This window comes from Oratosquilla oratoria, chromosome 42 (assembly GCF_046742065.1).
Source record: "Oratosquilla oratoria isolate Oo_2021 chromosome 42, ASM4674206v1, whole genome shotgun sequence".
NCBI classification, from domain to species: Eukaryota; Metazoa; Arthropoda; class Malacostraca; order Stomatopoda; family Squillidae; genus Oratosquilla; species Oratosquilla oratoria.
Window position 1 is genome coordinate 5,372,833 of NC_134818.1, and position 19,995 is coordinate 5,392,827.

Below are 19,995 nucleotides of genomic sequence, written 5' to 3' on the forward strand. Positions count from 1 at the left end.
GTGGTGCTGCAAACCTCATGAATTATGTTTGCCCCTTCCTCCAGGAACCACCCTTCCTCCCAGGATCAACCCTCTCACCAAAAAAAGGAGCATGACCTATCTTGTCCCATGTGGGGCTTCCCACTCTCCCACCCAGGCAAAAAAGTAGAGGGAGGGTGTGACCTGCCTTGTCCCACTTGATTCTCCTACTCCCCCAACCCCAACAAAAAACAGAGGAATAAAAGGCTGGGGTATGATCTACCTTGTCCCAGGTGAGGTTCTCCAGAACAGACAGGATCGTGATTGGGATGAGACCAAGACCGAAGGTGATGCAGAAAAAAACGATGACGGCAGTCGCTGGTGCCTTAAAGAAGCTCTCGGCCATGTAGTACAGTGGCAGGAGGCTCTGGCTGTGTTACAAAGAATTGCAGAGATACAAATAGTTATACTTATTAAGACAGAGTAATGAGTGCGAAAAGTCATCACGAATAGTCCCGGTTACAAACAATCGCAAAGGATTAAGTCACAAAGCATGAAATGCTATTGAAAGTTACTTTAAAGAGATTGTCTTGGTTACGGTGGTGGTGAACATGGTAGTGTTGAATATGGTTTTCGTGGGTAGTGTATTTAAGGCTTATGCCAGGGTACATAAGAAGACACTGGGAGGTTTTGCAGATATATGGGATTGGAGGAAGCTGTTTGGGGGAGTCAAAGAGTTCTTACAAGAGTAATGGAGCCTGTGTTAGAAAATGGAAATGGAGAAAGCAAGGTGTTTGAATTGAAAAGGTGGAACTGCATCAGGGATGTGTCATGTTGCTGTGGCTATTCAATGTGTACATGAATGGGGTGGTGTGGGAGGTAAAGACAAGGGTAATGGGCAGGGGACTGGATAGTGTTAAGGAAAATGGAGAGAAGTGGGAGATGAGCCAGTTGTTTGCTGACAACACTACTTGTGGCAGGGTCAGAGGAGAGATTAAGGGAGTTAGTGACAGTTTGGGAAGGTTTGCAATAGGAGAAAGTTGAAGGTAACTGTGGGTAAAAGTAAGATGATGAGATGTACATGGGTAGAGGATGGCAGTGAGTTGTAAGTCTTAAAGAAGAGAGGCTGAAGGAAGTGGATAGCTTGAGGTATTTGGGGTCATATGTGGCAGAAAGGGAGGAGTGGAGGTAGATTGTAGACTGTATAAGCAGGTAAATGCTTTGGAGGATTAAAAAGTGTCATGAGAAATAGGCATCTGGGAATGAATGCAAAGAGGAGATTGTATGACGGGGTGATTGTGCCCACAGCATTGTATGGGGCAGACTTTGAATTTAAGAGAGGCAGAGAGGAAATGTTTGAAAGTGTTTCAGATGAAATTTCTGAGAAGTATGGTAGGAGTTGCTAAGATAGAGTGAGCAACAAGGAGGTGAGGAAGAGAGAAGGAGTGGAATAGGAGATGGCAGATAGGGCTCATGAAGGAGTATTGGGATGGTTTGGACACAGAAAGAATGAGTGAAGAGAGATTAGTAAAAGGAGTGGAAGGCAGAGGTTTTGATGTTAAAATGGTTTTAGTATGAATACTGTTGGTGTGGGTTTTAATGTTGGTTTTAGTGTTAATGTTGGTTGAGGTGCTAATGTTGGATTTTTGGTGTTAATGCAGGCTTTGATGTTAATGATAGTTCTGTTGTTAATGTTGGTTTTTATGTTAATATTGATCTTGGTATTGATACTGGTTTTAGTGTTAATGATGGTTTTGGTGTTAACATATGCCTAAGTATTAATTTTAGTCTTGCTGATATTGGTTTTGGCATTAAAGGAAATTGTGGCATCATTGTTGGTTTTTGCGTTAAAGTTAATTGTGGTACTAATGTTGGTTTAGGTGTTACTGTTGGTTTGTGTTTTAATTTTAGTTTTAGTGCTATTGTTGGTTGAGCTGCTAATGTTGGTTATGGTGTTAACCCCTTCAATACGGGCCAAAATCTCACAGGCAGCATTAGCTGCCAGACGTGCGATGTTGCGTCATAATACTCGCATTATAAAAAATAAAGTTACCGCTGTATTGCTCTTCTCTTTCACCCGTGAATTTTGATAACCATAGAAAATATGATGAAGCCAGTTTACAGAGTATGGGGGTCACACAGGTACAACTACAATATATATAATCAAGACGCCGACATCGGCATCCTCGTGTACCCACTTGCTCCTCATGACGCCTACGTAGGTGTCATCGTATCGAAGGGGTTAATGCTGGTTTTGCTGTTAGTTTCAGTTTTGGTGTTAATATTGGTTTTAGTGTTTGTGGCAGTTGTGGTGTTCCTCACCCATAGAGAAAGGTGAGGAGGATAAACCCTCCCAGGTTGTGCCGCTCGACGAATTGAGGTTGGTCGAAAGCGAGGAGGACCAGAGTCACCAGGAGCACGTTCAGAATCAGTACCTGCAACAACAATACCAATTCTGGTTACATTAACTACAATCTTTACCACATACATACATATACCAAGGCTTTTTCCCCCTTCCAAGGGAGGTAGCCAAAAAGGGAAAGGCATAAAAACACTCCCACCCATTTCATCCCTAAATACACTCCACACCCTTCCCTGTCATCTGAGCACCTCATCTTTACCACAGACAACAAAAATGCACCTTATAGAAATGAAATGTACATACATACATACATATACCAAGGCTTTTTCCCCCTTACAAGGGAGGTAGCCAAAAAGGGAAAGGCATAAAAACACTCCCACCCATTTCATCCCTACATACACTCCACACCCCTCCCACCCTCCCTCTCATCTGAGCACCTCCTGGATGACGGGTCATCCCTGCACCCTGCCCACCGCCCTGGGTCAGAAGCAGTGTCGCAAGACACAGCACATCCACAGCAAGGCCGCTTCATTTAATCGGCGACCCCCCCCCATCCACATAATGGATGCAGAATGTATGTAAATATGTGTGTGAGAAAAGGAACCACAGGAGTCTTAATCTCAATTTATTCCTGACCTGTTTTGCAGAATTTTTCTCAATGGAATCATGGGTGGGAAGAGGAAACACACAAATCTTAATCTGAATATATTTCAGACTAGTTTTGCAGATAAAATTGGATGGTGTACACAGTGGAGTGGAGTGGAGGGCCTTTTGTAAATAAAAACCTCCTTCACTAGACGGTGCCTTCTCCTTTACCAACAAAGTAATGGCGACAGAGATGTTGATAAATATGACAGAAATTAAATGAGAATGTTTGTAAGAAACTTAAAAAGGCATATAAAATACATATTTAAACATAGATAAAAACATAAAAATGTGAAAGAGAAAAACAGGAATTGGTGATAGCAAATATGAGTATGTAATGAAAGGAACTGTAGACCACCTGGACTAAGTCGAGTGGTTTGGGATTCCATTCCTTTAGTGCAAATGCTGTAGTGGCTTCTCTTTATTTAAGATCTGTCCTTTTGTTGATGTTGTTGTAATTGGCTATGATAAATGACTCAATGACCTTCCATTGCTCCTTGTTTAGACCGCTGTTCTTTATTTAAACCTTTGACTGAAACAGTCACTCCCATCCAATTTGGGAAATGTTTTCCTGTGTTGATGTGGTTTACTAAAGCAAAATACAAAGTGTACATTAAGCACCACTAGGAAATAAACACCAATGATTCACATTGACAGAGAGACGTATGCCAAATTGGGTGGGAGCCACTGCTTTAGTCAATGGTCATTGAGCCACTTCACATAGCTAACTATAACACCAACTAAAGTACGGATGATCTTGAATGGACAGAATCTGCAGCAACATTTGCTCTCCAGGGATGGAACCCTGACAACTCGACTCTGTCTAGATGCTGAACTATTCCTTTCATTATGTTATTACCATTTCCTATTTTATCTTCTTCCTTTTCATGTTTTACTTGTGTGTATTCATTAATTTCATATGCGTTTCTTAATTTGTCATTATCATTCTCATTCTATTTTCTGTTGTAATCATCAACAACTCTCGTTAGCATATAAGTATGTATGTATATGAGTGTATAGATGCATTTCAAAAGCCCCCCTTCTTTGTGAAAACCTGTGTACTCACGCCTGAATCCCAGATGTAGGCAGACACCCAGTAGATGGACCTTGAGATGCCAGACACATAAAGAACCCGACGTTCGCCCGTGGAGCGCTCGGCCACCGGGTAGGCAACGGTGCAGCAGCAGACTGTTGTCAATGCTACCATCAGGAGAAGGCCGATACCTAGGTCTGCTACATGCTGTTGTCTGCATGGGAAGAACAGCACACATGGATGAGGATGTCAGTCAATGGTGACTTGAGTGCAATACTTTTGTATACTCTTGTATGTATCAAACCACTGTGGTGAGGTCCAAAGGCTGTATCATTACCCAGGGAATAGGCCACTCCTGCAGTGGATCATCAAGTCTGAACTTGAAGTTGTTGTATATCACACAAACATTAACACTTTCTAGGTATGTTAGAAAATTAGAGAATAGGAAATGAGAACAAATGAGTAGTGCTCCTTTCCTGTATACTGCAATTAGGTAAATGCAACTGGGTATATAAACACAGGGACAAATGATGTGCATCTGTACATGGTGATGGTGCAAAACAGACAACAGAAAGAATGGTCTCTCTGCCGCCAGTCTTCAACACCTTCACCTCCATCTGGAGGTGAGGCCCCAAGGGGATGACATTCTGTCTGGACTAGGCCCAACATAATCAATTCTGACTTTTTCCTCCACATTTCCACATCACTAGCACTTACAACTATAAACCCAGTGTCATGAAAACAGTCCTACACTAATATAACATAGACAACATTACAATGATTCTTCCAAATGGGATCTGTGGGTGGACCCAGGGACTCTTATTGGCACTACTGGCACTTTTCCTTTCATTCCCACACCTGCCAGACAATTTCATTCGTCTAAGGAACACATTAGACAAAAAACAGTGTGTGCAAAAACAATACAAGAATTTAAAGAGCAAACTGGATATGGAGAGATACAAAGACGGGACACCACAAGCTGAGCTCCCCCTTCCTGTAAGATACAAGTAGGTAAATACAACTAGGTACAACTAGGTAAATTCATCGCCATGGTTGTGGAAGGGTTAAGCCAACTAAAGCTGATGCCAGACACTCACACAGTGATGTCCTCCAGGCGAAATCCAGAGATCCTGACAGGGTGGTTGGTCGCCCGGATGGCAAGATCCTCATCGTTAAGGAGCATCCGGAGTTGGGCGTTGCTGAGGGCATTGAGGGCAACTGGGAGGGCATGCAGGCCAGAGTTGTCATACCAGACAATAACCCTTGAGGATGAGTTGGAAGAGTCATCTTGAGCTCCCAGCGTGTACCCGATGAACCTGGAAGACGAAAACAAGATGAAGGGAGGAGGGAAATGAAGAGAAAAAGAATGAGGAAGAAGAAGGTATAGAAGGTGAGGTGATAGTAGATAAGTACTCACCTATTCTGTATGTGATTTCGTCGTGTGGCCACTAGGAACTTGTCGAGACTCGGTTGTGTCGATGCGTCCAGGACACAACTCCCTCTCCCGCACCAACATTCTGACTCCACCTTCTGCAGGAGGGAGAACACCTCAGATGAAAATACAAAAGGGGTTGGCTAAAAATCCTCAGTTTTGTTATGAAATTGCCCGGCACTTACCATAACAGAATTCTTAAGATATCTTCAGCTCATGGGATATCACAATCCCCCCCCCAGGGAAATGAAATTGTCAAGCATTAGCAAGAACAATATTAAGAGAATGCATCACTGTGCTGTAGGGGTTTTTAAAGATACATCTTCCTACCGAAGCATTGATGAAGCCCGAGCAGCGTTGATACTTGGGGGTGGTGGCTGATACTTGGGAGGGGCACGTCTTTAAGCTGAGGTCATCCTTGGAACCCAAGCACACCTTCACCAGGTTCTTTTCCAGGTCACCGAACTCATCTATGTCGAGGTTCCTGAAAGACAACAAAAATATAACACTGGTCGCAATATGGGTCACCCACTCTCTCTCTTTCACACACATACAGCAACTCCCCCCTCTCTCTCTGTCTCCTCATGCAGAAAAAGAGAAGGATTCCTTCAGGCTATGTCAAAATATCATACTTTACTAATAAGTAATTCTATGTCCATCTTGCCAGACATCCACTAGTGCGAGTTGAGCAGGCAAGAATGATCTGGGAGAATCAGGAAAGCGGATTGAAGCTGCCTGGCAGCATTGGCATGGTGGAACCTGCTTCTCCTGTCTACACTTAAACTTGTTTACATAGTGCAATTCTTGGTGCAGGTCAGCGCTAGTTGGCACTGGTTGCTTGCACGCAAAAATCACTCTGTGCTCACACCCTAAGTTTGAGGCAAGTGGCATGTGCAGAGTACATTGAAGGGTCTTAGACAAGTGTGCTCACTCCTTGATCTCATCCACTTACCTTGCATTACCATTAGATGATAATATATTGGCAATTTTAGGCTACATTTTTAGATTTTTTCCAAATTAATTTTACAAGAGTAAATGTGTATACAATCTTTGTGCCCACTGTAGCATTTAAGTGCAGATTCAATTTGTTTACCACCTACCCTGTAGACACGGTCTCAAAGTGGGACACTGGATGTCTCCTGTAACTCACTGAGGAGTCTAGGGACTGCAACAACTGTATCATGAGGCAGGGGAGACAAATGGATGTAGAGGCAACCCAAATTTGTGGCTCACCTGATGAAGGAGGAGGAGGTATGAGAGGTGGTGTAGTGGTCGGTCGAGAGTTCAAGGGCCACTGGGTCTTGGTGGTTGGGTCGGAAACAGCTCCCAATCATGGCCAGGATAATGAAGATGAGGGGCAACACAATCATCTGTAACAAAGAGTTCGTTGATAGATAAATTGATGTAGCCCAAAGGGATTTCTCCCCATCTCCATTTCAGCATGGGGGGGGGGGAGTTGCCAATTTAATGAAGTGGCCTTGCTGTGCATGTGATGTGTTGCCATTTTAATGAAGCAGCCTTGCTGTGCATGTGCTGTGTTGCCATTTTAATGAAGCGGCCTTGCTGTGCATGTGCTGTGTCTTGCAACACTGCTTCTAACCCAGGACAGTGGGTGAGATGCAGGGATGACCTGTCATCCAGGAACTAAGATAAGAGGGACGGAGGAGGGTGAATGGGAGTGGAGTATGTGGGGATGGAATGGGTGGGAGTGGATTTTATGCCTTTGTTTTTTGCTACCTCATAAATGTAATTCTTCGACTATCTTTTTGAAGTCTGGTTTTATTTTCATGAGAAAACTTTCAGAATAAACAAAATCGATATATTATCAATCAATTATATCAATCTCCAACTTTTATGAGGAGAGATCTTGCATGATCAAAGTGACATCTGTCATGAGTTATCCCAACTTCTCTATTTACAAATGGTGAAGGCTTCCCATGAAGGTCAAAAAACCTATCATCTTGGAGTGAAGCTCAGATCCTTTCTTTCTCCTGTGGTTGTGTGTATGTATGCAGGGCCATTCTATGGGCAGGCTGCCAATGCCAGAGAAAAAACACCCACCTGAACATAGAACCGCCAATCCCTGTAGTGATGAAGGAACCTCTTCAGTAGGAGTGCCCCAAGCCGCCTTGCCACAAGGGTGAGGCCCTCCACCGGTGCTTCCACTCGGAAGCTGTAGTTCGTCTTAAGATCCTCCTCCTCTGGGGAAGGAAAGAGAGTTATTTTGGATAACATTGCTTTCTTTGCCTTCCATTAAGTGATCTAGGGCTGCCATAATACACCTTTAGGCTCTAAGAGATTGATAAGAAAGATAATATGTCTATGACATCATCTCCCTAATTCTGTGGAAATTATATTATAGTAGAATGTAGATTGAGAGAAGCGAGTAAATGCCTTGGTGGATTAAAAAGTGTAATGAGGAATAGACATTTGGGAATGGATGCTAAGAGGAGACTGTATGAAGGAGTAATTGTGCCAACAGCACTGTATAGGGCAGAAACATGGAACATAAGAGAGGAAGAGAGAAGGAACTTCAATGTGTTTGAGATGAGGTGTCTGAGAAGTATGATGGGGATTACTAGGCTAGATAGAGTGAGAAATGAGGAGGTGAGGAGAAGAACAGGGGTGGAAAGGGAGTTGGGAGATAGGGTTGATGAAAGAGTATTAGGATGGCTTGGACACATGGAAAGAATGAGTGAAGAAAGACTAGTAAAAGAGGTATGGAAGGCAGATGTGGAGGGAGTGAACATGAGGGGATGTCCTAGGATGAGATGGATGGATGGGGTGAAGGGGGCTTTGGGGAAGAGGGGAATGTCTGTTGAGGAAGGACAGGAGAGGACAGAAGACAGAGGTGAATGGAGAATGGTTGTATATGGATGATGTTGTGATGTATGAGATGGAATGGGTGGAGGGATGGGGGGTGAGGTAGTATGTGTGAGCAAAATTTGACGCAGCCCAAAGGGATTTCTCCCCGTCTTCTCCTTTTATGCATGGGGGGACCGAGAGGGGGAGTCGCCGATTTAATAAACAGCCTTGCTGTGACTTGTGACACTGCTTCTGACCCAGGGCAGTGGACAAGGTGCAGGGATGACCTGTCATCCAGGAGGTGCTAAGATAAGAGGGAGGGTGGAGGGGAGTGGAGTGTATTTAGGGATGGAATGGGTGGGATTGATTTTGTGCCTTTTTCTTTTTGGCTACCTCCCTTGAAAGGAGGAAAAAGCCTTGGTATATGTATGTATGTATAATGATAGTACTTTCATTCACAAGAATGATGCCATATCATATTGCATGTTTCCTTAAAAGTGATTCACATGTCCCAGGCTGAATAAAATCATCTAACACTAGCCAGAACAAAAAAAAAGAATATAAGTTACTAACAGATTGGCATGCTTGCAAGACAAATCGAAAGAGAGAGAAAGCGAGAGAGAGAGAGAGATATGTTATTCTTAGCAGAGACCAAGGCAATCCTTGAGTCTTACGTTCATCTTTGATGGCATTTGCTATACTGCAACTGGAGTTTTTGGCAATGGAGCTGTCAAGGTCATAAACGGCACTGAGAGCAAGGACAACATCTTCAAGGCTCGTGGGCCGGATCTCAAAAGAATTAAATCCCAGACTCGAGAAATTCTCCTCAATTTTACCCATCAACTCTGGCAACCTGAAGGAAAAGAAAATAGGGCTTGATAAAAGGAGGAAAATATATGGTAGAGGGAGATAGAGAGAAAAGGTGGAGAAGAGGGGGAAACAGGGAGAGAAGGGGGGGAACAGGAAAAGAGTTAAGGAGGAAAGAAGAGCCCTCTTAGGTCTGTGCGATTTTATGAAAACCTGACCTAAAGGAATCACAGGTAGGAAAAGGTTATATAGAAAAGATATACATATATAGCATCAGAAATACAACAACTGAAGGAAATCTCCCATGTCCAAAGGGTCAAGGGCAAATCTAGTCATCCCCTCCAATTGTCTTACCTGTTCCTGGTCCCCACCAGATCCTGAAGGGGAAGGGCGTAGGTGACTTCACCGTTGATATCCTGCAGAAGTCTCACGTTGGGGGCGTACTCCTTCAGGAGTTCCCAGAGCTCTTCCTTCTTTGGCTCTGCGTAGAAGCCAGGAAGTCACAGATTAACCCACTAACCCTTATGACTTAAGTCATTTACTTTAGCTGCCCCTCGGAAGTTAACTTTATTCATTTTGGGGAAACCCCTTCCATAGAGAAAAGATTAAACACAACTTGAGTATCTCAATAAACTAAATGCTTTCACTATGTTTTACAACTTCTAATAAAGTTCTAATACATATTCTAATATAACTTTCATTCTAGATTAAAATGATTTGTTTCATATCTACATTATTTTAAAAAATTCAGATTTAAGTACCAATTAGAAATTAAATCAAAATTCAACCTCTAATTACAATAAAATTCCCAACCCAAATTCAATTTAATGATTCAGTCCAGCAACCACCCACCCCACCCCCATCCCTCATCACCACCAACCACCCCACTCCAACGTACCTGGTGGAGCGACTTTGGTCGGAGTTGCTGCCCCAAAAGTCTTCTCAAGTCCGTCCTCAATCTGCCCATCGGATGAAGGGCGAGTACTGAAGGTGGCATTGTAACCTGACCCATACTCTGACTTGAGAGCCAAGGGCGACCCAACACAGATCAGTTTGCCCTTGAAGACCAAAGGAGAAAGATCAGTCTTTGAGGAACACCATAGTGTGGCACCAAATTAATAGTTGGGACAACATTAGTAGTAGTAGAAGTAACAACAACATATTTGGTCCTTGTCCAGGTAACCGAAGCTGCTCCCAGGGATCACCACCTGCATAAGAGCCGGTGGTAGGTAAGTGCTGTGGCTGTTTGGCCCCCGACCCAGTCCCATGACAAAGATGATGCCACACACAGACCTACCCTTGCCATCCCCTTTCCCCCATGCCCTCCTCCCCCACCAGTACCCCAACCCCAACATGTACAGAACACACAACATGAACATCTTACAACAATGATAGAAGAAGAGGAAGAAGAAGAAGATGAAAACATCAACTCAAACAACACAACATAAATGTTGCCATCATACAAGAAACAAAACTATGATGCTCCCCCCAAAAAAAACAGCCACATTCTATAATTTCACTATCATCAGACAATTGGACTGATGGAAACAGTGGTGCAATCGTCACCCTGATCCAAGAGTCTAACTGCTTCGTGGACACAAGTGCCACCACCATCAAAACCCTCCTCCCTACCACAGACAACACCTCTGATACCCAGTCAATCCAAATCCATACAGCTTGGCCAGACAGTCTAGGGAACAAAAACAACATAGTTGATCAATAGCTGTCATGTCACCTTCCTCTAAACATAACAGAGACTTCAAGTAGACAATATCTGATAGCTGAATTATTGGAAAACTATGTTGAATTAAAGATAAAGTGTATATATATATATATATATATATAATGTATATATGTGTGTGTATGTGTATATTATATATATATATTTGATGACTACAGTCGTTGGGAGATTCTGGGCCAATGAATTGTGTGAAAGACAGAATTTGTCTTTTTCACCATCGTCCCACAACAAGGTATGTTATGTATGTATGTTTTATTCTTCAAATTCAAGTAGTGATAGTAGTGTCTCCTTATCTGTAGAGGAAAGGAGCATTTGAATAAAAAGCAAATGCCTGAAGGAGAACTCTGGAGGAAAAGAGGTTTTTTTTTTTTTTTAGTCCATTTCTCTCACAAGTACAAATCCCTTGGCACAAGAAATACATCAGGAGGAGGCCATTTTCCCTGAGAGGAAAGGACATCTAGTATAGTGTTCTTCTCTGAAAGAGGTCCCTTTCCTCTTATGACATGGACACTTTTTTCTCATTGCCTGCCTCAGGAAGAAAAGTGTGACTCGGTGGGCTGAAGCTCTTGCCCAGAGAAGCCCACTCACCTGGTGGAGGATGGCCACACGGTCGGCCAGGGTCTCGGCCTCGTCCAGGTGGTGTGTCGTCAGAAGTATAGTTCGTCCTCCACGGTGGCTGCTAATGACCTGACCAATAAACGTTTTTCATGAGTTTTATGGTACTTTTTTTTCTGTACCCCATTTCCTGATTTTATTCTGACAAGCATCACACTGTCTTATTCAGTTTAGGTTGAATATATTACAAAGGCAAAGGCAAAGCATGCCGACAGGAGACCTTTTGATCCATATCTAGGTCGGATGAAAAAAAAAAAAAAAAAAAAAAAAAAAAAATCATATTAATAATAAATTAAAACTATAACAATGTAAATAACAATTAAAATAAATAAATAAATGCATTGGTATAGTTGAATAACAAACAAACAGGTAAATAGTAAATGATAATAAATTGACATATAACTAATAATAAATGAAAATCAGACAGACAAATTATAACAAAACAAAAACAAATAATATAACATAAATTATAATAATTACAGCATCTTACTTAGGTATTTATCTAAATGATTCTTAAAGCTTCGAACTGAACTACATTGCACTACCTGTGCAGGAAGTTTATTCCATTCATTAACTACACGGTTGGCAAAGTTGTTTCTACCTACTTCCAAATTGAATCTATTTCCAGACAGTTTGAGACCATTGTTTCTTGTCTGATTCTCATTCAATGTGAACATTTGGTCACTTTTGATGTTGTCAATTCCCTTTAAAATCTTAAAGACCTGTATCAAGTCACCTCTGAGTCTACTGGGACCAAAAATATATGTCCATAAGTTATGATTCTGTGAAATGGGTTTCGGAAAAAACAACTTTCTGTTGCCCATCTTCAATACCCATCAACATTCTCAACTTGTTTCAGAAACAATGCAAGACTTGCAAGATATACTGAGTGATCTGAACAAGGAAAGTCTCAAACTAAGTAGATGAATAAGGGTAAGACCAAAGTAATGTTAAACACAAAAGTTCAAAGTAAACAGATTATAATCAATGGTAAAGAAAGGGAAGATTATAACTTTTTAGGCCAGACACTAAAAGTGACTAAAGATCATGATAATGAAATAAAAAGATGTATAAAAATTTATTGGAAAATGTTTAGTAAACACAAGAAAATCTTGAGAGGCTCTTTACCTTTATGTTTGCAATACAAAATTTACAATACAATGTATCATTGTATAAAGATGCGAGACTGAAATTGATGAAGGTGAGGGAGAGAAAGCTAAAGAGTGCACAGATCAAAAGTGGGAAAAATGCCGAGAGACAGAAAGAGGGCAGGTGCAAAAGCAGACTGAAGTGAAAGATATTGTGAAGGCGGTAAAAGAGAGGATGTGGAATAGGTCAGGTAAGATAGTATGAATGAATGATGGGTGAGGAAGCAAGTGTGTTACTAAGGGGATGCTGCAAGATGGAAAGTATGCAAGAGAGAGACACCAGACGGTAGAGAGATGTAATAGAGAATTTTGCAGGAATGATGTGGCCCAGGTTAGCACTGTTATACAAGTTATGGAATGGCATGAGAAAGATTTTTGTTCATCAGTGCACCTGAAATGACTGATTGATTGATTGAATGACTGAGTGACTGAATGATTCGTCGAGTGTTTTACTTGGTTGGAAAAAAGTAAGGAGCAGCTCATGCCAGGAGGCTCTTACCTATGACTAAAGTCGTATGATTCTCCAATGTGCTCGACTTCCCAGGCAAGCAAATATCTCCTAAAATTTAAAACCACTCTTCCTTTCCCTGTCCTCCTCCAGCTTCCATTCCATACTTTTTTTCTTTCCCCATCCTGTTCTCCATCCTCATCCCTCCCTCCATTCCTCCCCACAAGTTTGGGATCTCCTGCTTACCTCCCAGATAGCGGACCTGGCGGCAGGGTCCACGCCGGAAGTGGGCTCGTCTAGAATTACCATTTTGGAATTTCCACAGAAGGCAATGGCAAGGCAGAGCCTGCGCACGAGGCCTCCCGAGAGCTGATGGGCCAACATCTGCCGGTCCCGATAGAGACCCATCTCCACCAGTGTCCTGTGGCAGGAGGAATTTTTGAAAGAAACAAAGAAATGAAAGGTAGGACAGGCAAATAAATAACTACAATACTGGCAATAATGATAATCAAAGGAAACTAATAATCAATAATAATGATGGCAATAATACTAACTGTAATTGTAACCAAACTATAGGTGATGATAATGTGAATACTAATTTCTATGAATCATAGCAATAGCAATATAAATATATCTCCCTTCTCTCTTTTATATTTTCCTTTCATCCCCCCTTTTTTTAACTTAATCTCGCCAATCTTCCCCTCTTTTTCCTCTACTCTCACCCCTTTCCTTCCTACTCCCTTTTCCTTTCCATTCTTTCTCCCTGTCTACCTCTCTACTGGGACCTTTCCTCCATATTATCCCATTCTCCAGCCTTATTTCTTCACACCCACCAATCTAACCACCCTTACTCTTTTCATCCTTCTCTTCTCCAACCTAACCCCCCATCCTCTCTTCCACTCTCCTACTCCCTCCTCTTTCAATCTTCTCTTCCCCTCCCTCTCTTCTTCCCTCACTCCTCTCTTCCCTTCCATTCTGCTCCCTTCCCTTCCCCATCCTTCCCTTCTCTCCAACTCCCCTTCTCCACTCTCCTTACTTGTCCACTTCAGCGGCCACTTGGGATTTCCTGATGCCCTTCATGCGTACGTAGTACTCGATGGTCTCCTTGACCGTTAAGAGAAGGAAAGTAACAGCTTCCTGAGGACAAAGTCCAATGAACCGACGTGCCCGGTTCCAGTGACGGGCTATATCGTGACCGTAGATCTCGACATGGCCAGCAGTCGGCCGCCTCTCTCCCGTCAGCATGGAGCTGTTGAAGGTTATGAATGATTTAAAGTTTATCCTTGTATGTAGGTATTTGTATGCACACAAGCATACATACATATATATATATATATATATATATATATATATATATATATATATATATATATATATATTATATTATATATATATATATATATATATATATATATATATATATATATATATATATATATATATATATATATATATATATATATACACACACACATACCTATAGGTATACAAAAGTGCATACATAGATATATACTTAAATAGATATATAATTGTTAGGCAGTTGTCATCTCGGGCAACCTCACTTTGGTTCACAACAGTTCTGAGCACAACAATGGCAGCCAATCAGTGCACACAACGCAAGCTTGGCTAGGACAAGCAAGTTTGCGTGCCAAAAGGAAATGAATGTGAGGTATGATTCAGAATGCAACAACAGCAGCCAATCGATGTGCACAAAGGGAGTTCAGCTGGGATGAGCGAGCTTGCACACCCTAAAGAGGGGAGCCACCATCGGGCCAATGAGCGCACAGGATGTGACCTGACCAGGCAGTCTTGAACCTCGCTTGTAAATGTATAAGGGCTGGCAGAACCCGTCAGAAGCAGTGAATGCCTTATAACCCAACTGACCACCCCAGAGCCCAAACGAAGAGCATCTCCACCTCTCCCAGAAGCTGTCTCTCTCTTGCCATCTCCCCAGAGCTGTACTCATCGCCTGGAACCTCTCTCCACCTTCTCCTGCTGCCAACTCATGGACATCACTCCCAACAATCTTATCTGCAACTGAAGCTACCAGTCATTCCCCACCACAGAATCTTCTTGGCATCCAACCCCTGGTGAATCACTACATTCAAGCAGTGGTCCCATGGGTTGCACACTTACAAATGAGAACTCGCTTATTGAACTATGCTCTCACCAGGAAATGAAAACCTTTTCATCCCTTCCAGTGTTTGCTTTCCAGCTAGGCCCTGCCCCACTTTCTGATATCTGACACCCAACATGGGATCCCTGCCCCACTTCCTGATATCTGGCACCCAACCTAGGGCCACCGCCGTCCCTGATATCTGGCGCACAACATGAGGCTACTGCCATTCCTCACAATAATCTTCATATGCAGGGACCAGTGATGGGTAACTGCTCGAGGTGATCCCAAAAGATGGACATCAGAGAGAATCATCTCCCATTCGCTCCTCTTCAAAACTTGTTAACATCCTCCCCTCCATCTGGAGGTGCAGCCCTGATGGGTTGGCACTCAGTTTCAGGACTAATGCCAAGATCTGTCTCAACTTCTTACCCCGTATTTTCACATAAGAATGGCTGGTAACTGGTGGCTACTCCGTCTCTCTCCATATAGTCAGTAGCATAGAAACAGACACTCTTCCCACAGAAGTTTACGGGATGGCCCAGGGGCCACTACCAGCATTGTGGGGCTGTGGGTTTCTAATGAATGATGCTTGAGACAATATTTATAACTACAGTCAGACCTCACTCAACATGAGTGTTAGGTTCCTTTGCCTGTCGTGCAGGGCAAAATTAGTGTTGGGCAAATAACAGGACTTATCAGGAAAAAATAGGTTAGGCTCCCAGACACTCTCCAGACACTGGTGCACAACATGGCCCAGCGGGTTATTCAAATCACGCTATCGTAAATCATGGTCATGTTCAGCAAATCTACTCATGTTAACATGAATTTTGAGCATGGTGAAGTCGTGTTGGGCAAGGTCTGATAGCCTTCCGTAATTGAGTCATTATTCTAACCATTCTATTAGTTTCTTTTTTCTTTTCCCTTTTGATCCGTATCTAGGTCGGATGCCAAAAAAAAAAAAAAAAAAAAAAAAAAAAAAAAAAAAAAAAAAAAGTTAATGAGTGATGGACTTTTGAAATCAAAAGATCGCGCAATCAATCCCAGTCCATTGTCGAAGTGCTAAGCTTTTCCTTAACTTATGTACAGTATTGTTCAGAATATCTAACAACACTGATAAGGCAACTCAAATTACATAACCTCTAAAATGATTACCATAATGCATTTTAATATATAAATTATCACCAAAACAAAGTAATTAAAATCTTAGGAGAGGCACTCTTGCCCTCAGATACGGCACTCTTACATGATGGTGGTCTTGCCAGCACCGTTGTGGCCCAGGAGTGCCAGGATCTGGCCTTCGTACAGCTCCAGGCTGAGGTTGTCGACTGCCACCGTGGAGCCTTCCCGGCTCTGGTAGATCTTCCGAAGCCCCACAATGGAGAGGCCCTTCTTGAGGCTCTGACGAAGGCCAGGGTCCAGATCCCCTAAGTGGACACGGTCGTCTGCAGAGGCAGAGGAGAAGGAGAGGGAGGGAAGGGGGTGGGGGTGATCCAGGAAGGAAATAGTAAGAGGTGGAGAAAAAAGGAGGAAGAGGAGAAAGAATATGTATGGACATTATATACATATGTATATGATTATTTTACTTTATTCTATTCTATTTAATTTTATTTTATTTCTATAATTTTCCTAGTTTCTATCACACCATTATCATCATTATTTTAGTGGCTATTACAAGTGTTGTTCTCTGATGAATTTGTGCTGGGTTAAAGACTACAATTACATGAAACCTATCCACACATGCATGGAGGTGGGGCTTATGAATGACGTCATATCACAATTTCTGGGTGCAATATCACAGAGTGCATGAAAGCCAAAATGTGTCATATTGACTCTGAGAACAATTTCAACAAATGTGGAGATATGATTAGGCTTTGACAAAATGAATTTCTAAGCAACAAAAAGCATGAATACATCTACAAGCATCATAAATAGGGCAATAAGACCACTGTGATATGACATCATGAGACTTTTTTTTTCTGAATATAGCCGAGTGTGGCAGTTCCATCTTGCCTTTCGACTTCTCGTCCATCGGTGATACTTGAGCAATGTTGCTTGGGTTCGACTTACAGCACACTGTGGATTAGATCGCAAGCCTGTTAGTGAACAGTTAGTAGGACATGCTATTTGAACTCTTTACATAGTAGTAATGAGAAAGCTTATTCATCTGTAAGAAACTCCTCTCACTGTTAAAGTATCAACCCTTTCCTTGTGGAGGCGTTTCTCAAAATCTGCTCGTAATACTAAGCACTGTGTGGAATAGAAGGTGATCACTCGAATCAACATGATATTCAGAGACCTAGACAGACCAATGTTCTAAACAGTGGATAATGAAATTTAACCCAAATGTAAAGTTGTCCAGATAGATAAGAATAATATCAAGTACAACTACAAGTTATTTGGAAAACCTCTAACAAAAGTGAAGGATAGTAATGATCTTGGTGTAGTTATTGGCAAGAACAAAAAATGGAATAATAACCAGTGTATTTCTGCCTTAGAGAAAGCATATAGGATATTGGGATCAACAATGCCATGTTTTGATTTCACAAGTCCAGTTATCATTAACCAATTGCAAAGACCACTTCTTTCATACTTGGAATATGATGGTCTCCTGTGCTCCCTATATCTTATTAAAGATATCTGTTGGTATGATCTTCCTTTGTACATACATATACCAGTGTTTTTTCCCCCTTACAAGGGAGGTAGCCAAAAAGAAAAAGGCATAAAATCATTCCCACCCATTCCATCCCTAAATACACTCCACCCTCCCTCTTATCTTAGCACTTCCTGGATGACGGGTCATCCCCGCACCTTGTCCACTGCCCTGGGTCAGAGGCAGTGTTGCAAGACACAGCACATCCACAGCAAGGCCGCTTCATTAAATCGGCGACCCCCCTCTCCTTTGTAATCTTTGTAATCTTTTTTAAAGACACTGTCAGATGAGAAAGGGTCCAACAGTGAGCCACAAAACTTGTACCAAATATAAAAAACAAACCATACAAAAGCTGCTCAAAATACTTCAGCCTATTCATCCTCCCTCTCTCACACACACATACACACACTCACTCTTTCTTTCTAGAAATAAAAATAGAAAAGTGGAGTCTCAGAGTAGACTTAACTAGCCTCATGATTCTCGAAGGAAAAGACATCAAAACTGAAAATATTTTCACATTAGATGATAACCAGAGTTGAAATAATGGCCACGAATTTTCAGTGTGTAAATAAGTAGAAGTAATTTCAACTATGGATGGGCTAAGCTTGCAGCCAAAGTGATTGTAATATCCTCAAATTTTTAAAATCCACTAGGATATACACCCAAGCAAGATTTAATTCTTTTCTATCCGACCTCGTTATGAACTGAAGGATCTGTCAACATTCTTTATTATTGTGGCACACTGCAACTCGTGTTGCTACAGGCAACTTAGTAAAGATTGTTAGGAAGAGGTTAGTAGCACATGTAAAACCTATTACTAGATGGTTTAAAGCTATGTGCAGAAAAAGGCTTAGAAGCCAGGTTAGTGGCAGGCGAGTTGTTGTTATAAGAAAATATACTTTTCATGTTATGGTTTCCAACCACTTCAGTCCAAGGACACATTGCAGGTAACAGAACAAGCTTCCAATCCAAGGGAATGGAGCATCTCAATAGGGCACAAAAAGTAGGAGACGTGACCCACAGATGTTGCAGACTATCTGGGAGGATAGTGGGAGTAGAGTAAGGGACCAAAGGAATGAGCAAGATGTTAGTATACAATAACATTGCCAGACATTATCCAAAAGTGCATAACAAGAAGTATGACATCATCTCACCATGCATACAGGCTGGGAACGTGGCAACAAAGGTTGAACGTAATACCCTGGAAAATATTATAGGTGTAACCAGCAGTGCGTCGAGGAGTGGGTGGGGCCTGTGGCATTGCCGAGGCACTATCAGTGCCAGCACAGGAGCCTCGGGATTGTTTGGCACCGATCCGAAGTGGCAATGTAATCTGGGATGGGCCCCACAGTCGGGGGCATAGTGTCCAGTGGTCTTCAGATGGAGAACAGGAGTTGAGAAAGTGACAAGTAGACACACTAGTCAACTTCCACACACGCACAAACTCGCATAACCACACTGGCAAATACTTGAGGTATGCACATAATTGCATGGTCATTTTTTTGTATCCCACTTTCATGGAAAAAGACTTGGGAAACTTTAGAATATAGCCATGCATCTTAAGCCTGTCCATAAAAGTATCCATCCTAAGAAAGGAGTTAGCACAAAACGTCTTTTGGAAGAACAGGAAAAAATAAATAAATAAAAAATATAATTGTATATATATATATATATATATATATATATATATATATATATATATATATAAAATTTTACGAAACTAAAATGGATGCAGTCTGAAAAAAAGAATGTTTATGCATAACTAATACCAAAGTTTAGACATTAATGTATCGTTTCACCAACACATACAACTTGATAGCATTTTTTACTTTTTCACTAGCAAACATTGCTTTGTCTCAAGTGAACCTCTAAGCTCAATAGAATCATATGTACTTAGACCAAAATGTATTTTGTGTGAATCACCATGCTGAAGTACTCATGTTACTTGATCCCACATCACTCAGGAATTTTCACTTGATTAATAATTATTCAAATATTTGACTAGGATACTTACATTTTTTCGAAATGCTCACGATGACAGCAATGACGACAAAGACGAAGGCATCGATGATCATCATCACGATTGCCAGACCCAAGGTCATGTCGTTCTCTGTCCAATAACAAATGAATAGATAAACATAATATTGATAACAATAATCATTAAGTAGAGTTTCATTTACTGGAATTTTACATGTGGCTGGCATTAGGCCCCAGGCCCTCCATTTGTTTCCC

The 19,995-nt window shown here is 41.7% G+C and overlaps 1 protein-coding gene across 1 annotated transcript in view; it reads right to left on the reverse strand.

Moving 5' to 3' along the window:
* Positions 1 to 19,995, reverse strand: part of LOC143021347 (uncharacterized) — a 172,313-nt gene that overhangs the window by 14,563 nt on the left and 137,755 nt on the right. Inside the window, exons 67-84 of the mRNA XM_076178775.1 lie at positions 19,778 to 19,873; positions 18,964 to 19,137; positions 17,124 to 17,186; positions 16,357 to 16,555; positions 14,031 to 14,243; positions 13,241 to 13,415; positions 11,372 to 11,470; positions 9,941 to 10,100; positions 9,397 to 9,523; positions 8,910 to 9,088; positions 7,492 to 7,631; positions 6,664 to 6,800; positions 5,761 to 5,914; positions 5,416 to 5,528; positions 5,096 to 5,314; positions 4,032 to 4,212; positions 2,281 to 2,393; positions 242 to 389 (exon numbers count right to left, since the gene is read on the reverse strand). Coding sequence (XP_076034890.1) covers positions 242 to 389; positions 2,281 to 2,393; positions 4,032 to 4,212; positions 5,096 to 5,314; positions 5,416 to 5,528; positions 5,761 to 5,914; positions 6,664 to 6,800; positions 7,492 to 7,631; positions 8,910 to 9,088; positions 9,397 to 9,523; positions 9,941 to 10,100; positions 11,372 to 11,470; positions 13,241 to 13,415; positions 14,031 to 14,243; positions 16,357 to 16,555; positions 17,124 to 17,186; positions 18,964 to 19,137; positions 19,778 to 19,873 — 2,690 coding nt within the window. The remainder of the gene's footprint in view (positions 1 to 241; positions 390 to 2,280; positions 2,394 to 4,031; positions 4,213 to 5,095; positions 5,315 to 5,415; positions 5,529 to 5,760; positions 5,915 to 6,663; positions 6,801 to 7,491; positions 7,632 to 8,909; positions 9,089 to 9,396; positions 9,524 to 9,940; positions 10,101 to 11,371; positions 11,471 to 13,240; positions 13,416 to 14,030; positions 14,244 to 16,356; positions 16,556 to 17,123; positions 17,187 to 18,963; positions 19,138 to 19,777; positions 19,874 to 19,995) is intronic.